Genomic DNA, 19489 nt, shown 5'->3' on the forward strand with positions numbered 1-19489 from the left:
AAGGGGACATTAGAAGAAAAGGAATATGAGTATAAGTATGTGTGAGTATACAGTATGTTTGAGAATAGACAAATTGACATTATACAAAAGGATCTGACTGCAGTTTAATCAGAATGTACCTTTTCTCCTTGAATTCCTGCCCCTGGCATTCCCACCAGTCCTTGTGATCCAAGCTGTCCAGGATTTCCCTGAGAGAAACATAAGACCTCTCGTCAAATGTCATTTCACTGAAGGAATATGGGATCATTCTCAATGGACCATTGATCATTTATCCTCATACGGACCAACATAAGACCTCAACATAGTAATGTCCAATAGTCTTAAACTTGCTTTACCTTATCACCTTTGACCCCAACACCAGTGAGACCACGCTCACCTCTGGGGCCCTCGTAGCCTCGATCCCCCTGAAAAAATAGATACTTGAGTCGACAATGATATTTAAAAAATGTACATATTAATGGCCCATTGTACTTACACCAGACTTCATTCTGACTTAAGGATGTGTACAGTTACACCTAACAGTATACATGAAACAGGTTAATGCTCGGACACTCAAATATTTGCCCACCTTTGGGCCAGGGAGCCCCTCCCCAACAGCTCCCTGGTTACCCTGTGCTCCAGCGAGTCCTGGGGGTCCCTGAAATAAACAAACAGTCTCATCATTTTTGACCCTCAAACAGTTTCAAAATTTACTGGCCAGTAAATGGCAACATTTAGTTTTGTTTTTAGATTTCCATTGTCAAATCTGATCATATGAATCAGAGGTAGAAGGATAGGGTCATGTATAACGTTCCCATAGCGATCACTGTTTAGGTATCCAAAGCTGGCATCAACAGTAATACTTACTGGCTGTCCTGGCTCTCCAATTCCAATGGGACCAGGGGTTCCTGGTCTTCCCTGAATTCCTTTGGCCCCCTGAGAACAATGACACATTTCAACATTTATGTTATTTACATAAACTGTAAATGTATAGCATAATCTCTGTAATGGTTATTATTAGGTTACCTTTGGACCTGGGAACCCAATGCCAATGTCACCTGCTGGTCCAGATGCACCGGTGGGTCCTTGGTCCCCCTGTGTTAGAGGTGTACGATCACAGTGTGAATTTGTCAAAACGCCTACTACTTGAAACCCACACCGCCAACAAGTTAGTCATAAAACACTTCTATTCCAAGTTCATACTGTAAGAGAAAACCCTTCCCCAGTGCTTCTCCACACAGGAACTCGATCCATTCCAACAGAATCTACGAGGATGGAAAACGGCAATAAAATGCAGACAAAGGATCTTCATGGGATTCAATAACACATCTCAGTCACTTGTTCCTGCTATACTGTTCTGTTCTTGATTACGTCAGAACTTTAAACCCTAAATAGCTAAATGGCTCTAAATCACTTGATTCCAAGGCCTTCCTTGGCTTCCCTGGCTAAGCAACACACTTTGACAATAGAGATGCTGTGTGAAAATGTGTTTCCATGTAGGAAAGTGTCATACAGTAGCACCCATGAATGCAATTGGCTGATTTTCTAGCACCCCATGAAAGTCATTGGCTGAGAATCAGCGTGCCTACTTTAGGTCCTGTTTGGCCCTCCGGACCCTGGTCCCCAGGTGGTCCGTTAACACCCTGTGGAAGAAACCAAAAAAATCTAGAAATTACCTTAGTGAATAAAAGCACAATGAAGTTGATTCATATAATGCACTGGTTCCATTGCAGTATCCTAACAAGTCTGTGTGAAATGGTTTTGAAATGGCGTCTACAACAGCCTTTTTTCTCACTGTACAGTATGTAGCTACTGTTTGTATAGAATTGATAGCCCAGAGAATCTAACTCATCCCTGATATCTGCCAAATCTATATTGTGAGGTGTATTTTACAATGTACCAGTTAGTAGTTCATTCTTACAATTGAACTAATGCAATACAAATGCACAGAACTATACAGAACAGAGCAGTAGTTTTGTTCCATTCTCAGGGCCTGGTGTCAAAACAACACAATGACTGATACCATGCCAGACGAGGAGCTGATAGTGAGAAGGAACAGTGCCACTGTACTGGCAACCCTGTCCTAGCAGCTAATCCTACGACACAAAGTCTGCTCCTGGAAAAGAATAATATCCTGCAAGCCTGGATTCACTGCTTTAGATACTCACATTAGCATCGGGATTAGGCGTAATCCAAAATTCACATTCCATAAGTGCATGGGTGGGAAAACGACAAACTCAACTTCCATTTTCCATGTTTGAGAATGAAAGGGAATAAGGGATGTCTCTGGCTGACTTATATGTAGTCTGTTCTCAATGTCTGTACTCATTTTCACCCCGTCATCAAACAACATCTTAGCGAAAAAAGTACTCAGCCCTTGCTCTAAAGTGCATCATTCATTGAGAATCAATTAACCTATTCCAGATGAACATACTGTATCATATGCAATCATGATTAAAACAAGGTCCTAAAAAGGTAGCGAAATATACCTGTTCATGTATTGAAGGAGTAAAAACAACAATGTTACATTGTACCTGGTCTCCTCTGGGTCCCCGTGGGCCAGGAGGTCCTCCAGGGCCCTGTAAGATGACATCATGCTTCAGTTGGCACACATACTGTAGAATAGATCACAATATTGATTGAACCAAAATGGCACAGTAATCATTGTACTTACTTTATCTCCTTTTTCCCCAGGGGTGCCACAATCTCCTATCTCCCCCTGAAATACAGCACAAGTTCAATCATTTAGTTAAACACTTTTAAGCAAGACAGTTGTATTCTAAAATGTCTTGAAAGCAGATGTCCCACCTTGTCACCTTTATAACCAGGACTGCCCTGTAAAGTAAGAACAACAGTGTTCAACACCCAGTGCTGAAGGTATCTCAGTCAACTATGGGAATATGGCAGTTAGATGGAAGTTAATTAGAATAGAATGCCTCAGAAAATAATTACAGAATAAAGAAATACATTGTATACCTCAAGACCGTCACTTCCTGGTCGGCCACTGACTCCAGGTTCTCCCTTGTAGAATTGAGACAGTGTTATAAATGTGAGATCAGGATTGTATGTGGAACACTTAAGGTCATTAAAATAGTGAAAATCACTATCTTTTTACGACTTACCCTTGATCCTTTTGGACCAGATGGTCCTTCATATCCTGGATCTCCTTTTTTACCCTTGACGAAACACAATAACTTAGTATATGGAGTCACTGTTGAATGAGAGTATTCGGTATTTCTTCGAATGTTTTTATTTCGTTTTTGTGTGGCGTGTCAGTCATACTGGGTTACTGCATAATCCTTACAGTAGACCTACACGTTCTGTTGAAAAAACGTCTAGTGTACTCACTGGGTTTCCAGGAGGGCCTCTCTCCCCTCTTTCACACAAACACACTTTAGCCTGTGGACACTGATACAATGAAAAGAATACAAAATCAATCTTATCACTCCACCTGCTACTTCCAGTGCCAATATAGTGTTTATTGTTTTGAAGTACTTACCGCCTCAAGCGCTATTGCAGCCTGGATGGAAAAAATACAAGAAGATTGTGTGAGATTTTTACCTAGAAACAATTCCAACAGTACCACTATTGACTGAACATTGTATTGTACCTGAGCAGGCCTTACTGTACATGAACAATGGTACAGATGGTCAAGACATTGTTCTAAGGAAGAATAAAACAACAGAGGGGACAGGCGGTAGAGAGCTAGATCACTTCCTGTCAGTTTTGCTTTATAAAGCTGTTCTCTTTTAAACCTCCGCTAATGATGAATATGAATTTAAAAAACAATGATGGATTTTTGGAAAATGTATAATTCATGCTACTGTCTGCCCATAGACAGGTCTTGACCTCATTTAGACTATAGACAAATCTCTGTGTTTATGGAAAATGCATATTAGGGGAAGAATTCCCCACACAGGAACAATTCTGCCATTGAGGTTTGAGCCCCCGCTTAGGACACAGACATGATAACAAGACAAGTTTATCTGAGGAGCTCAGAACTGTTGGACAGGGATGTTGTGTGCCAACTAACTTACGTTTCCCTCACTTTGTACCCTCACAAACCTCTGGAAAAAGCTGTGAAGTTCTCATACTCATATAGAAAAGACAGTGTGGAGGTACTATCATACCCATTTCACACTACAAACTAATGATCCCAAACCATACCGTGCTGGCCTGGTTCAGCATACCAATCATCTTCAACTTGAGTGTAGGGTGACTTTGATGACAGAACACTCACCAACTCTTTCAGTAACTTCTCCTCTAGCTGGGGGTCAGTGAGACTGTGGACGAACTGCTGGGCCGGTGTGCTGGCGATAGCCCGGAGTTTGGCACTGTTCTGGCTCTGGCGGGCCAAGTCCGACAACCCTACGGCAAAGAGCTTCACGCCACTAGCCTTAGCATCCACCGCTGCTCCGATCACATCAGGGTTCCTCGGATGATCGGCACCGTCAGTCATGAGCACCTCCACCCTGACGCTGTCCTCCTTGGTCTCCTGGGTGAAGAGCTGCGTGGCGTTGGTGATGGCGTAGGTGGAGTAGGTACCGTGGCCAATGTAGGCCATGGAGCTGACTCTGCTGTGGAACACATCCAGGTCCTGCCAGGCAGTGAAGCTGTGCTCTACAGACACGGAGCTACTGTACTGCAGAGCAGCCATCCGCAGCTTCAGGGTCCATCCAGACACCTGGAGCATGGTGAGACGAGTGCTGAAATGCAGAACAAAGGACTTCTGCTTCTCGAACAGGAAGGTCTTGGCGCTCTCCGAACTGTCCAGAATGAAGGCCACCTCCATGGAACATGTTGTCATGTCTGGGAGAGGGACACATACATGTGTTTCACATGGAGATCGATTGGATAAACTTCAGGCCAATGTCAAAAGCAAATGAACATCTATACTGAACAAAAATATAAACGCAACATGCAACAATTTCAAATATTTTTGTTGAGTTACAGTTCATAAGGAAATCAGTCAATTAAAATAAATAAATTAGGCCCTAATCTATGGATTTCACACAGTGATGTAAAGTACTAAAGACTACTTTTAGTTTTACTTCACTACATTCCTTAAGAAAATAATGTACTTTTTACTCCATACATTTTCTCTGACATCCAAAAGTATTATTACATTTTGAATGCTTAGCAGGATGGGAAAATTGTCCAATTCACACACATGGGCATCCCTTCTGCCTCTGATCTGGCAGACTCACTAAACACAAATGCATCTTTTGTAAATAATGTCTGAGTGTTGGAGTGTGCCCCTGGCTATACATACATTTTTAAAACAAGAAAATGGTGCTGCCTGCTTTGCTTAATAGAATGAATTTGACATAATTTATACTTTTAATTTTGATACTTAAGTATATATTAGCAATTACATTTACTTTTGATACTTAAGAATATTTAGAACCAAATACTTTTAGACTTTTACTCAAGTAGTATTTTACTGGGTGACTTTTACTTTGAGTAACTTTCTATTAAGGTATCGATACTTTTACAAGTATGACAATTGGGTACTTTTTTCACCACTGATTTCACACGACTGGGCAGGGGCGCAGCCACTTGGGAGCCAGGCCCAGCCAATCAGAATGATTTTTTCTGTACAAAAGGCTTTATTACAGCACAAGGTGCACCTGTGTAATGATCATGCTGTTTAATCAGCTTCTTGATATGCCACACCTGTCAGGTGGAGGGATTTTCTTGGCAAAGGAGAAATTCTCACTAATAGGGATGAAAACAAATTTGTGCACAGAATTTGAAAGAAATACGCCTTTTGTGCATATTGAAAATGTCTGGGATATTTTATTTCACTTCATGAAACGACCAGCCGCCTCCAACATAGTTTTAGAAATTTGTCAGTACGTCCATTTTTTTGGCAGTATTGTAACCAGAGTGCCACATGGGTGGTGATGGGGTTATGGCATGGGCAGGCATAAGCTACGGACAACGAACACAAATTATTTTATTGATGGAAATTTGAATGCACAGAGATACTGTGACAAGATCCTGAGGCCCATTGTCGTGCCATTCATCCGCCGCCATCACCTCATATTTCAGCATGATAATGCACGGCCCTATATAGAAAGGATCTGTACACAATTCCTGGAAGGTGAAAATGTCCCAGTTCTTCCATGGCCTGCATACTCACCAGACATGTCACCCATTGAGCATGTTTGGGATGCTCTGGATTGACGTGTACAATAGCGTGTTCCAGTTCCCGCCAATATCCAGAAACTTCGCACAGACATTGAAGAGGAGTGGGACAACATTCCACAGGCCACAGTCAACAGCCTGATCAGCTCTATGTGGGGGAAATGTGCTGCATGAGGCAAATGGTGGTCACACTCGATACTGACTGGTTTTCCGATCCACGCCCCTACTTTTTTTTAAAACATTTTTTAGGTATATGTGACCAACAGATGCATATCTGTATTACCAGTCATGTGCAATCCATAGGTTAGGGCCTAATAATGTTTTTTCAATTGACTGATTTCCTTATCTTTGAAATTGTTGCATGTTGTGTTTATATTTTTGTTCAGTGCATTTGGAAAGAATTCAGACCCCTTGACTTTTTCCGCATTTTGTTACGTCAAAGCCTTAATATAAAATGGATTTTAAAAATATATATTTTCATCAATCTACACACAATACCCCATAATGACAAAGCAAAAACAGAAAAACCTTATTTACATAAGTATTCAGGCCCTTTGCTATGAGAATCAAAATTGAGCTCAGGTGCATCCTGTTACCATTGATCATCCTTGAGATGTTTCTTCAATTTGATTGGAGTCCACCTGTTGTAAATTCAATTGATTGGACATGATTTGGATATGCACACACCTGTCTATTTAAGGTCCCACAGTTGACAGTGCATGTCAGAGCAAAAACCAAGCCATGAGGTACAAGGAATTGTCCATAGCGCTCCGAGACAGGATTGTGTCGAGGCACAAATCTGGGGAAGGGTACCTAAACAGTTCTGCAGCATTGAAGGTCCCCAAGAACACAGTGGCCACCATGACTCTTAAATGAAAGAAGTTTGGAACCACCAGACTCTTCCTAGAGTTGGCGCCCGGTCAAACTGAGCAATCGGGGGAGAAGGGCCTTGGTCAGGGAGGTGACCAAGAACCCGATGGTCACTCTGACAAAGCTCCAGAGTTCCTCTGTGGAGATGGGAGAACCTTCCAGAAGGACAACCATCTCTGCAGCATTCCACCAATCAGGCCTTTATGGCTTAGTGGTCAGATGGAAGCCACTCCTCAGTAAAAGGCACATGACATGCCACTTGGGAGTTTGCCAAAAGGCACCTAAAGACTCTCAGACCATGAGAAACAAGATGATCTGGTCTAATGAAACCAAGATTGAACTCTATGGCCTGAATGCCAAGTGTCACGTCTGGAGGAAACCTGGCACCATCCCTACAGTGAAGCATGGTGGAGGTAGCATCATGCTGTGGGGATGTTTTTCAGCGGTAGGGACTGAAAAACTACTCAAGATCGAGGGAAAGATGAACAGAGCAATGTACAGAGAGATCCTTGATGAAAACCTGCTCCGAGCGCTCAGGACCTGACTGGGGCGAAGGTTCACCTTCCAACAGGACAACAACCCTAAGCATACAGCCAAGACAATGCAGGAGTGGCTTCGGGACAAGTCTCTGAAAATCCTTGAGTGGCCCTGCCAGAGCCCGGACTTGAACCCGATCGAACATCTCTGGAGAGACCTGAAAATAGCTGTGCAGCAACACTCCACATCCAACCTGACAGAGCTTAAGAGGATCTGCAGAGAAGAATGGGAGAAACTCCCCAAATACAGGTGTGCCAAGCTTGTAGCGTCAGACCCAAGAAGACTCAAGGCTGTAATCGTTGCCAACGGTGCTTCAACAAAGTACTGAGTAAAGGGTCTGAATAATTATGTAAATGTAATATTTCAGTAGATTTTTTTATACATTTGCAAAAAAATCTAAAAACCTGTTTTTGCTTTGTGATTATGGGGTATTGTGTGTAGATTGATTAGGGAAATTTTTAATTTTTTTATAATGCTGTAACAAACAACATTTGGAAAAAGCCAAGGGGTTCGAATACTTTCCGAATGCACTGTACATCTACTTAGAATAAATCACGGTTACAATGATTTAGACATTGATCAATTAAAATGTTCCTGTTGGCTGAGAAAGTTATTTGATTTCTCCAGGAGATTTTACAAAAGACCTTAAAGAGCAACTGAACGTAATAAGCAACTTTTCCTTTTGAAAACAGCCTGTGTGGCATCGATATGAGAAACATGTATTCAAGTGTAATAAGAATCATTTTAGACATAGTCAGTCCAAAACGAAGATTTGCGAGATAATTAGGAAAAAGACGGTATGTCACGGAACGAAGGTTAACTGTTATTTTCAGTCGCATATCCTAATGAGGAGAATTGAAACCGAGGCTAAATCAGGAAGTTCAGCCCCCCTTTAACATGCACGGGGTATTTTAGATGTAATGTAGCCATATAGATAAAAAATAATAATGGACAAGCCACAGTGACTGACCATCCTCACTAACATGTGGACTTCATTTACCATTTCCTCCATCTCTGAGGACACTGTACTTTCCCTTTCTTCTTCTCTGGCCTATGGCCTCGTGAAGTGCCAACAGTAGAAGGAACAGAGCCACTCCTTTCCCCATGATGTCCTTTCTCAACATTCACACCCTATACATAAAGAAAAAAAACATGTCTTATTTAAGTGTGGCATCATTCTATATGGCAGGTGTGGATGCGATCTCCTCCTCACGACCATTGTTGATTCTCACCCCAATTGTTGGTGCACAGAATCAATGTACAGTACATGGGCCATCTGCAGAGTCACTGTATCAACTATGGGCTGAAGCTGGCAACATAAATGTACTTTATGAATTTCTGTAATGTTGTCAAATATTTATACAGAGCACTAAAAAACGACATGTTCAACTAAAACAACATGCCACATAATTTATGCTAATTTGTTTTATTTTTCATCTTTTAATTTCCACAATTCAAAATAATTGGCCAACTACTCAAAAAGTCATTTAATTTGAAAATGTAGATTTTTATCCTCTTACCTTAGTTATCATTTAAATACAGCCGCCGGTTTAGGTATAGTCATCTGGAGTGGTTTAGGAAGCAGCATCTCGTCCTGATCACCAGTTAGGACTAGTCCACGACGTGAAGTGCGATGTCGCATAGGGATGGACAGCGCTCGGGTCCTCTGCAAGAATGTGTTGATTGTTGTGCGCTACATGTCACTATGCATTCTCTTTATGTATCTTTATGAAATTTCAGCATTACAGACTCACAGATACTGAATAAATTGTAGTCAGTCATAGGACGTGTATGTGACCAATACAATTTCATTTAGTAGCGCGCGTAATAGTGTAGCTCTGGGCAGTACACACGACTGTCATGAATTCCTTATAACGTATTATGCTTAATTAAGAATTATAGAGGTGTAAAAAACTGAGGATACAAAGTTAAAACACGTTGTGGTTTCTTTAAACATTTCACTTTCCCCACAGTCTACGTTTGAATCCCGTTATTTGCTATTTAGAACTGTTTGTAACCTTTCTGCATGGTGATTGTTTGGATTGTTGTACATAAAAGTCCCAACTGATACATGTTATGACGATTTTCCTCTTCTCCACTTGCACGCTTGCTAACTTGAAAAACAGGCATGATGTTTTTTTTCTTCAATATAGAACCAGAACACAGGCTCCCTCGCATGTTCAAGAATAATTTAACGCCCACGTGGAATGAGGCGTACTTTGACTTACAGTAGTATAAGGCCAACCTGCCAGTATTATGGTAAACTTGGGCTAATTTATGTCCCAATTTATGTTCTGCAGGTTTGATAAAACAAATGTATAATTTAGTGAAAAATAAGAAGGGTGAATTTGAATTTCTCCAACTTTTCTGCGGACCCCCGGGGGTCTGGGGACCCCAGTTTGAAACCCCTTGATTATCTAACAGATGTAAAAGCCTATTTATTAAACATGCATTACTATCCCAATATCATACATCTTTGTTTGTAGCGCCACCTTTAGGAATTGACAGTGCCGTGTTCCCCAAAATTGTAACAGGTTTGTGCGTAACAGGACCTCTCGAATAGCAATATGCTTTTTCCGGGGAAATATTTATGTGTAACATGAAAACAAGCACGGCTTAGGTTTGTGGTCGTCACTAGTTACCACAGCCACAAAATCATAAAGCCCGCCTATTTCTAAAATGTATCTTGTTAAACTGTGATTTTAAACCTAACCACACTGCTACCTTTATGCCTAACCTTAAATTAAGACCAAAAAGCTAATGTTTGTTTTCATGAAATTCTACGTATAGGAAATTTGGACTTTGTGGCTGAGGTAACTAGTGGACACCCAGTTTTGTCCATGTTGACATGTCTAGCAATTTGTAAGTTTCTTTCAATAACTTGTTATCTTTATTATTAGAAACACAATTTACGAATGTTTATTTGCGGTTGATCTGTTTTCTTGATACTGGTACTTCGGGAAGCTAATCTTGTGATGTCAACAAAGTTGTAGCTAGCTAGCACTGCAGCTAGACAGAACGTTAGCTAACTACTGTAGCTCGCTAAATTAGCAGACGTTCACATTTTTTGCTAACAAATCTGCTACAAAGTTTCCTATATCCACAGTTTGTTTAATTAACTATCTAGCGAGATACAATATTGCATTAACATCTTGCAAATGTTATGCAATTTAGGCCTATCGTTATTTTACGCCTTGGGATTGCTAACTAAATCGTCTGTTAGCTGTGCCACATGTCACTAGCTAGCAGTTAGCGACCTAATATGTTGCTCCCGTGCTGCACATAATGGTAGCTAACTACATTGTCACAAGATTTGTACAATATCTTCAGCTAACTTTACTGAACGTAGGCTCAATATATTCGTTTATAGAAAGTAGGCTAAACATATTAGTTTGCTCACTACTAGACTACTTGCTAGATGTCAGTTGGTAACTTTCAGCTGTACTGTAAATGCTGTTTTCCCCCAGTATACCTAGTTGTAAAAAGCAAGAAGAAGCTCTTCCATTTGAACAATGAGTGGCTCAAAGCCAGACATTCTGTGGTCTCCCCACCACGCCGACCGCTATGTCATCTGTGATTCAGAGCTTGGACTGTACCGCATCGGACCTGTGGGGAGCGGCGAGACCAAAGCCGGAGCTCTCCCCCTCTCTGAGGAGACCGCTGCTACCCTATTAGCGATCAACTCTGACACCCCCTACATGAAATGTGTGGCCTGGTACCCAAAGCACGAGCCTGAATGTCTGCTAGCAGTTGGACAGGCTAACGGCAGGGTAGTCCTCACTAGCCTAGGCCAGAGCCACAACTCCAAGTGCAAGGAGCTAATGGGGAAGGAGTTTGTGCCCAAGCATGCACGTCAATGCAACACCCTAGCCTGGAACCCTGTAGACAGCAACTGGCTAGCCGCTGGGCTGGACAAGCACAGAGCAGACTTCTCAGTGCTCATATGGGACATTAGCAGTAAGTTCACCCCAGAGGCTAGTGTAGCCACTGAAAAGATCCGTCTCTCATCAGGAGACACAGACTCTGGCCTAGTGGTGACCAAGCCCCTGTATGAGCTAGGCCAGAACGATGCTTGCCTGTCCCTCTGCTGGCTGCCCCGCGACCAGAAGCTGCTCTTGGCTGGCATGCACCGTAACCTGGCCATCTTCGACCTGCGCAACACCAGCCAGAAGACCTTCGTCAACACCAAGGCCATCCAGGGTGTGACAGTGGACCCCCACTTCCCAGACCGTGTGGCCTCCTTCTTCGAGGGCCAGGTGGCCATCTGGGACCTGCGCAAGTTTGAGAAGCCAGTGCTCACGCTCACCGAGCAGCCCAAGCCACTCACCAAGGTAACTTACTGGTATGGTTTTTTGGTCTGTTGTGAAATTCTGTTGTCCACCGCCATCTATTGTACAATCGATTTGCACATATCAGGAGTATACTTTTTGTGTGATACAGGAATACATAATTGTGCTATAGCCTACATGTTTTGGATGTAAGGATGTACAACTCACTTTCCTTTCATTCCCAGGTGGCCTGGTGCCCCACGCGTATGGGCCTGTTGGCCACGCTGACACGTGACAGCAACATCATCCGCCTTTACGACATGCAGCACACGCCCACGCCCATCGGCGACGAGACAGAGCCCACGATCATCGAGCGCAGCGTGCAGCCCAGCAACAGCCTCATTGGCAGCTTCGCCTGGCACCCCACTTCCCAGAACCGCATGGTGGTGGTTTCGGCCGCCAACCGCACCATGACCGACTTCACTGTGTTCGAACGTATATCTTTAGCCTGGAGCTCCACCACTTCGCTCATGTGGGCCTGCGGCAGACACCTCTATGAGTGTGCTGAGGAGGGGGGCGTGGGAGGGGAGGGTACTGTAGAGAAGGACATAGCCACTAAAATGAGGCAGAGGGCCCAGTCCAGGTACGGTCATGATACGGTCCAGGTGTGGAAGAACCATTTGCTGGCCGGAGGGGACGACCCCCAGCTCAAGTCCCTGTGGTACACTCTGTTCTATATCCTTTATTATAAACTGGGTGGTTTCAGCCCTGAATTCTGATAGGCTGAAGGCCATTGTATATCAGACCGTATACCACGGGTATGACAACATTTCGTTTTACTGCTCTAATTACATTGGTAACCAGTTTATAATAGCAATAAGGCTCCTCTGGGGTTTGTGATATGGCCAATATACCACGGCTAAGGGCTGTGTCCAAGCACTCCGCATTGCGTCGTGTGTAAGAACAACCGTTAGCCGTGGTATATTGGCCATATACCGCACCTCCTCGGGCCTTATTGCTTAATTACACTCAATCTCAACTGGACCTCGAAGCCAGCTCCACTGTCTTTTTTTCATTGTTCCCCTCTAATCAAGGACTGATTTAGACCTGGGACACCAGGTGGGTACAATTAATTATCAGGTAGACCAGAAAACCATCAGGCTCCGGACCTTGTAGGGTAAGAGTTGAATACCCCTGGTTTATTACATTACTGGTGCTTACTAATTTCTAAACATATTTAGCTTTGCGTGATGATTCATGTGCTGTTTTATTAAATTTTTTGTTCTGTTTTTTTAAAGTAGGCACTGTCCTTGTGTGAGAGACATGCCTGGCGTTCTGCTTGCGCTGTAGTGATTCATTGAATTATCAATTGTCTTTGTGTTCTTACACCTGACATACTGGATACAATGTACATAGACTAAGTTGCTATATTGTATGTCACTGTTTGCACTGTGGTTCTTATGATGCCTCAGCGTTCCATTTCCTATGTAAGTATCACTCATGAAGCAGTACACTGAAGACATGGAGCAGAAACAGCAGGGGAACAAACAGCCCCTGGTCTATTCAGGCATCAAGAACATAGTCAAGTCCAGCTCAGGTAAGCAACCTAAAGATCTAGATCATCTTTAGGTCTATATCTAGGCTAAATATACAGGCTGAACCCTTGAAAGTATTATGTAACACTCTACATAGGTACTGTAAGTTATACAACTCTTTTTCAGTGTTTCCCCTAGGTTTTCCTTCACATTGGAGCAAAAAAGCCCCTGAAGTAACATTTGTATGTCTGTTTCTCTCTACTCCACCAGGCACTACAGAGAACCGGCGGTGCTGGAGCGGCTCAGACCGCCAGACGGACGTCCCCAGGTTCCACAGCGAGGAGCGTAGCCTTGCCCTGCGTCTGTGCGGCTGGATCAACCGAGGCCCCGACATCAACGTGGAGCCCTTCCTGCGCTCCCTGGAGGGGGAGGGCGAGTGGGAGCGTGCGGCCGCCGTGGCCCTCTTCAACCTGGACATCCGTAGGGCCATCCAGATCCTCAACAAGGGAGCCTCCGCTGAGAGAGGTACTGGCGTGGAGTCATCTGGGACAGGGCTATGTAATGCATATTTGAAGATTCTTTGTAAGGACTCAAGAACTTGTTTGCAATATACACTGTATGTACTGTACACAGCATAAAGTATGCTACTAATTACTGCCTGGTCACAGACTGACAGGGAGACTAATTAGATATTGAGTGTTAACAGTAATGCATTGCCCTCCTGTGGTGTCACTTCCATCACAGCAAAAGTACCATAACATACTGCTAGGATTTCACCACTAAACAAAAGCAGTATACAGTCAGAAAGTATACCCACCAATATTAGATTTGGCTATAGTGTACAGTGGAAGCTCATAAACCAAGCTATCCAAGCGAAATGAACCAATCTTCCCCACCCTTCCTTCCTCGCAGGGGACCTGAACCTAAACGTGGTTGCCATGGCGTTGTCAGGTTACACGGACGAGAAGAGTTCCCTGTGGAGGGAGATGTGCAGCTCTCTGAGGCTGCAACTCAAGAACCCCTACCTGTGTGTCATGTTTGCCTTCCTCACCAGTGAGCCTGGCACCTACGACGGAGTACTGGTACGCAGGGAAGGGGGTGAACCATTGATATAAACTGGGTTGCCAGATTTTTATATGCATTATCCAACCCTTTATAACATTCATTATCATGTTAGGCTGAAGTACAAAGGGCTATAGTACCTGAATTGTCAAATGGGGCTAGGGACCACGAGGGGGCCTCAGTGAATTTTCCGGGAAACTACAAATTAATCCTAAACATCAGCAGCTGCATGAAGAGGGCAGTGTTTGACATAGTAGTTTGAAGATTCCAACGTTTAAAAAAAAAAGTACAACTTAGTCATACAAACCTTTTTGTGTTTCCCTCCTTAGTATGAGAGCAGTGTGGCTGTAACGGACCGAGTGGCCTTCGCATGCATGTTCCTAAACGACGCACAGGTAAGACCTCCTCCAGCAACCGCACGACAACATACAATAGATAATAATCTTATTTTTTTTCACTGATTACCCCATTTCTATCTATTGAAAGGAATGTTTCATTTTCTCTGTGTTTTGTTATGTAGCTGCCTCGCTACATGGAGAAGCTGACCAGTGAGATGAAGGAGGTGGGGAACCTGGAGGGGATCCTGCTGACGGGGCTGACCAAAGACGGAGTGGACCTGATGGAGAGCTACGTGGACCGGACCGGAGACGTCCAGACCGCCAGCTTCTGCATGCTCAGGGTATGGTCAGAGCAGTGGCTGAATAGTCTTGCACAGCTCGACATCACACCGTAAAAGGGTTGTAGTCGAGGCAACGGGCTGACTGACCTTGTGGTTCATACTATGATCACCTGTCCCATGTTGGCTAGAATTAGATAAGTTTTGCTCAAGATCGATTGTTGGATCTTTTACCCAAGGTTTTTCCTACATTCAGGCGTATAGATTTGTTGAATCTTTAAGATTAGCTAGAGTTCAAATGCTTAATGATAGAATGAAAAACAACTGTAAAAGTGACATGACAATACAAATATCATAGAAGCTAGGCTGATGATGTGAGACTGACACAGTAACGGGAGCCCACTTCCATTCTGTTTCAAAATCGAATACCTTTGTCACTGTAAGGGGAGCTTCATGACGTAGTGTCCTTCCCTCCCAGGGTTCCCCAGGGGAGGTGGTGAAGGACCCGCGTGTCCAGTGCTGGATCGAGAACTACCGCAACCTGCTGGATGCATGGAGGTTCTGGCACAAACGGGCTGAGTTTGACATCCACAGGAGCAAGCTGGACCCCAGCTCCAAACCACTGGCACAGGCAAGGAAAGGGAAAGGGAACACTGCACTAAGAGATGGACAGTTGTTCATAGTTATTAATGTCTCTGTCTTTTGGTTTATCTGTTCATAAATCTTCACATGGAGGATGTGGCTGAGTGACCAACTTGCTTGTAGGTTTTACATAAACTTAAAACACAATAATGAATATGATTATCCTGATTAATAAGTGATGCTAGTTGTTTATTTGTTATTGGTCAGCTAGATAATGATACACTGTATTGGACGAGTACATTCATCTCTAGCTTCATGAGCTTAACATTGATCTCGATGTTATAACCCATTCATGTTGGCTTCTGCTAGCTCTAATTTAACCTGCCACTCCTTATCACACTTGACCTTTGTGTTGTTGCCTGCTGCAGGTGTTTGTGAGCTGTAACTTCTGTGGGAAGTCCATATCGTACAGCTGCTCGGCCATGCCCCACCAGGGCCGCGGCTTCAGCCAGTACGGGGTCAGCGGCTCGCCCACCAAGTCAAAGGTCACCAGCTGCCCCGGCTGCAGGAAGCCCCTCCCCCGGTGTGCCCTCTGCCTCATGAACATGGGCACGCCTGTGTCCAACTGCCCAGGTACTGGACACGGTATACTCCACAGATGGGCTCTGGGTGGAAGTTGCCTGTAGCCACAGATCTAGGATCTGTTTATCTTCACCTAATCCTAACCATAAACATTATGGGGAGAGAATGAAAAACTGGTCATGGATCAGTGTCAAAGTTCAACTTTACCCTACTGTCACAGTTCTGTAGCCAGTCTAACTTCCTCATTACACACCCTATTATGAAAATAGGAATGCAAGTGCATACACACACTTCAGGGTAATTGAGCGAGAGAAATGCATACATACAGTATATTAGCTAGTGATACAATGTTTTTGTATCACTAACTAATACAAATCACACTAATAAATAAAGCAGATCATGAATGTGATAATGATTGTAGATACTGATCTGTACTTTAGTTGACTTATAAAACATCAACCAGATTATTAATAGTAATTTAGTTAACCTGTATAGCTCTTTTCATTACAGAACATAATCTCAAAGCGCATAAAAAGCAAAACAAACATTCACATTTGATGGTTTAGAATAGATGTGTGTAGTCACACGGCTGTTGTTTTTCCCAGGTACGGGGAAGTCAGACGAGAAGGTGGATCTGACCAGGGAGAACAAACTGGCCCAGTTCAACAACTGGTTCACCTGGTGCCACAACTGCCGCCATGGCGGCCACGCAGGTCACATACTCAGCTGGTTTAGGTAAGAACATTACCGGAACGTTCGGATAACATTTTTCTGTATCAGATTAGTTTTGTCAACAGAATGCATCATAGGTCTTGTATGTTGTCCTGGCAGTGTGGTGCCAGGACAACGACCTCTCCTCAATGTGAGCAAGACAAAGGAGCTGATCGTGGACTACAGGAAAAGGCACGCTGAACAGGCCCCCATTAACATCGACGGGGCTGTAGTGGAGCGGGTCGTAAGGTTCAAGTTCCTTGGTGTCCAAATCACCAACGAACTATCATGGTCCAAACATACCAAGACAGTCATGACGAGGGCACGACAATACCTTTTCCCCCTCAGGAGACTGAAAAGATTTGGCATGGGTCCCCAGATCCTCAAAAAGTTCTACAGCTGCACCATCGAGAGCATCCTGACCAGTTGCATCACTGCTTGGTATGGCAACTGCTCGGCATCTGACTGTAAGGCACTACAGAGGGTAGTGCGTACGGCCCAGTACATCACTGGGGCCATGCTTCCTGCCATCCAGGACCTATATACTAGGTGGTGTCAGAGGATGGCCCCAAAAAAACTCCAGTCACCCAAGTCATAGACTGTTCTCTCTGCTACCGCACGGCAAGCGGTACCGGAGCGCTAAGTCTAGGTCCAAAAGGCTCCTGAACAGCTTCTACCCCCAAGCCATCAGACTGCTGAACAATTAATCGAATGGCCACCTGGACTATTAACATTAACCCCCCTTTGTTTTTACACTGCTGCTACTCGCTGTTTATTATCTATGCATAGGCACTTTACCCCTGTCTACATGTACAAATTACCGCGACTAACCTGTACCCCCGCACATTGACTCGGTACTGCTACCCGCTGTATATAGCCTTGTTATTTTATTGTTACGTTTTTTTACATTTATTTTTTTACTTTAGTTTATTTAGTAAATATTTCCTGAACTGCATTATTGGTTAAGGGCTTGTAACTAAGCATTTGACGTTAAGGTCTACACTGGGGCATGTGACAAATAACATTTGATTAGATGTGGTAGCTTTGTGAGAAGTGTCACATTTTCGGTGGTTTGTGCATTTTAATGGTTGTTTATTGATTAACCTTTGGTTGTCCTCTCTGTTCCCCATAGGGACCATACAGAGTGTCCAGTGTCGGCCTGCACCTGTAAGTGCATGCAGCTGGACACCACAGGAAACCTGGTGCCTTCAGACAGCCACTAGAGGGGCCTCTGGTAGGGTCCACAGCCTAACCACCAGCCTAAAACCTGCCTGTGCACTCTGACTTCACTACGCCACCCACCAGTCGACACACCCCAGACTAAGCCAGGCTGCTGGGTACTGTTCTGGACAGGCTGCTTGAATAGTGTTAACACTGGGTGATAGCTTGAGTTGAATAAAAAATTAACATCTTTTCATAATCATATGGTAAAAGAGGCTAGATGTGTTACTGATGAATCAATGAATGTCTTGAAGGATTGTGGCTTGATGCTTACTAATGATATTAAGGAGATCCTTAAAGGGATATATTATAAAGGTTGTGTTATAAACGGCCTCCTTTAACCAAACCTGAATCAGGATGATCCTTTAATTCCTATCATTAGTATATAGCCTTATTTTCCCCTATGCCTCAAATAAGCCAGCAGGTAAAGGATGTGATTGTGTACCAATATATTGTAGCTATGTTTTAAGACTTACATTTTTCCAAGCTTTCTTTCTGGGTCACAATCAGACTTAGATATCTCAGAAAAACATTGACAAAGTGATGAAATAAGGAAGTTAGTTACCCCAGGCAACAGAAAGAGAACAAATTGACAATGCTTTCTCTTCTGGTTACCCTGGCCTGTGCCACTCTTCATCTCACATTGTATGTCAGGGTTTACAGTGCAGGGGCAGGGAGGGGGGAAGTTGTCTGTGTATTCACCTCCCCGCTCCAGGCCTGTGTCTTGTGAAAAGAGGCAGAGAAAAAAACAGCAGCTGCTCGGCACTCCGACAAGACCCTCCAGATTGTTCTCTTCATAAAGAACTTCAGCTGCTGGAACACCACTGAACACCATTGACTCAAAGAGGGCGAGAGCTGGAGCGCGAGAAGGCCCTCGGTTCTCTCTCCCCGGGACAAAATCGCGCACAAAATATGCATACCACACAGCAATCCGGGATGGGTGTCCAGACGTACTCCACGGCGATGTGTAAGATGCATTGTAAATGTGTTTTTCTTTCTCTGCCGCCCCCCAATGGACTCTACTGCTTCGACTCGGAGAACCAGTAAACATGAGGGGCCTGCACCCGAGCTGGCTAATTAACTTAGTCACGGAGTAGGGAGGGGGGCATGCGAGCTACTGTATTCTGTTTTTCACCACTGTCTCCCAGCGTCGGATATTTTATGGCATACCCTTTTGTGAACCATAATGGAGTGGGGTTCACACATTTGGTAGGCGTGTACCGTTCTGAATAAAAAGTTACTTGAACTCAAGTCTCCAAAAATAGTTTTTGCATTTTCCTTTTCAAAACGGAATCATAGTAACGAATTGCTTCAAACTTTGGTGAAAATGTATGCTCTTTTAATTATAACTTGAGGCCTAAATCTTTGGTATTCTC

At 43.7% G+C, this 19489-nt stretch overlaps 2 protein-coding genes across 2 annotated transcripts in view; one reads left to right on the forward strand and one right to left on the reverse strand.

The window, feature by feature from the left end:
* Nucleotides 1–11199, reverse strand: part of LOC106582155 (collagen alpha-1(XXVIII) chain-like) — a 16845-nt gene extending 5646 nt beyond the window's left edge. Inside the window, exons 1-17 of the mRNA XM_014164954.2 lie at nucleotides 11009–11199; nucleotides 9057–9202; nucleotides 8537–8667; nucleotides 4220–4788; nucleotides 3479–3499; nucleotides 3328–3387; nucleotides 3102–3155; nucleotides 2956–3000; nucleotides 2788–2814; nucleotides 2654–2698; nucleotides 2514–2558; nucleotides 1569–1622; nucleotides 1006–1074; nucleotides 847–915; nucleotides 569–637; nucleotides 336–404; nucleotides 120–188 (exon numbers count right to left, since the gene is read on the reverse strand). Of these exons, the coding sequence (XP_014020429.2) occupies nucleotides 120–188; nucleotides 336–404; nucleotides 569–637; nucleotides 847–915; nucleotides 1006–1074; nucleotides 1569–1622; nucleotides 2514–2558; nucleotides 2654–2698; nucleotides 2788–2814; nucleotides 2956–3000; nucleotides 3102–3155; nucleotides 3328–3387; nucleotides 3479–3499; nucleotides 4220–4788; nucleotides 8537–8660 (1389 nt within the window). The 5' untranslated portion in view covers nucleotides 8661–8667; nucleotides 9057–9202; nucleotides 11009–11199. The remainder of the gene's footprint in view (nucleotides 1–119; nucleotides 189–335; nucleotides 405–568; nucleotides 638–846; nucleotides 916–1005; nucleotides 1075–1568; nucleotides 1623–2513; nucleotides 2559–2653; nucleotides 2699–2787; nucleotides 2815–2955; nucleotides 3001–3101; nucleotides 3156–3327; nucleotides 3388–3478; nucleotides 3500–4219; nucleotides 4789–8536; nucleotides 8668–9056; nucleotides 9203–11008) is intronic.
* Nucleotides 11049–19359, forward strand: LOC106582151 (GATOR complex protein MIOS-like). The gene is made up of 11 exons (XM_014164943.2): nucleotides 11049–11867; nucleotides 12050–12539; nucleotides 13303–13401; nucleotides 13610–13864; nucleotides 14252–14421; nucleotides 14731–14796; nucleotides 14922–15080; nucleotides 15496–15648; nucleotides 16028–16232; nucleotides 16787–16916; nucleotides 18025–19359. The coding sequence occupies exons 1-11, from the start codon at nucleotides 11049–11051 to the stop codon at nucleotides 18113–18115; spliced, it is 2637 nt and encodes an 878-aa protein (XP_014020418.1). The 3' UTR covers nucleotides 18116–19359.
* The last annotated feature ends 130 nt before the right edge of the window (nucleotides 19360–19489 follow it).

Source organism: Salmo salar, chromosome ssa02 (assembly GCF_905237065.1).
Source record: "Salmo salar chromosome ssa02, Ssal_v3.1, whole genome shotgun sequence".
NCBI classification, from domain to species: Eukaryota; Metazoa; Chordata; class Actinopteri; order Salmoniformes; family Salmonidae; genus Salmo; species Salmo salar.

Excerpts from the sequence above, each read along its gene's own strand:
- LOC106582151 (XM_014164943.2), top strand. The coding sequence starts at position 11,049 with ATGAGTGGCTCAAAGCCAGACATTCTGTGGTCTCCCCACCACGCCGAC. Across the intron at positions 13,402-13,609 it reads CATAGTCAAGTCCAGCTCAG|GCACTACAGAGAACCGGCGG; the intron begins GTAAGCAACCTA and ends CTACTCCACCAG. Across the intron at positions 16,917-18,024 it reads CACATACTCAGCTGGTTTAG|GGACCATACAGAGTGTCCAG; the intron begins GTAAGAACATTA and ends TGTTCCCCATAG.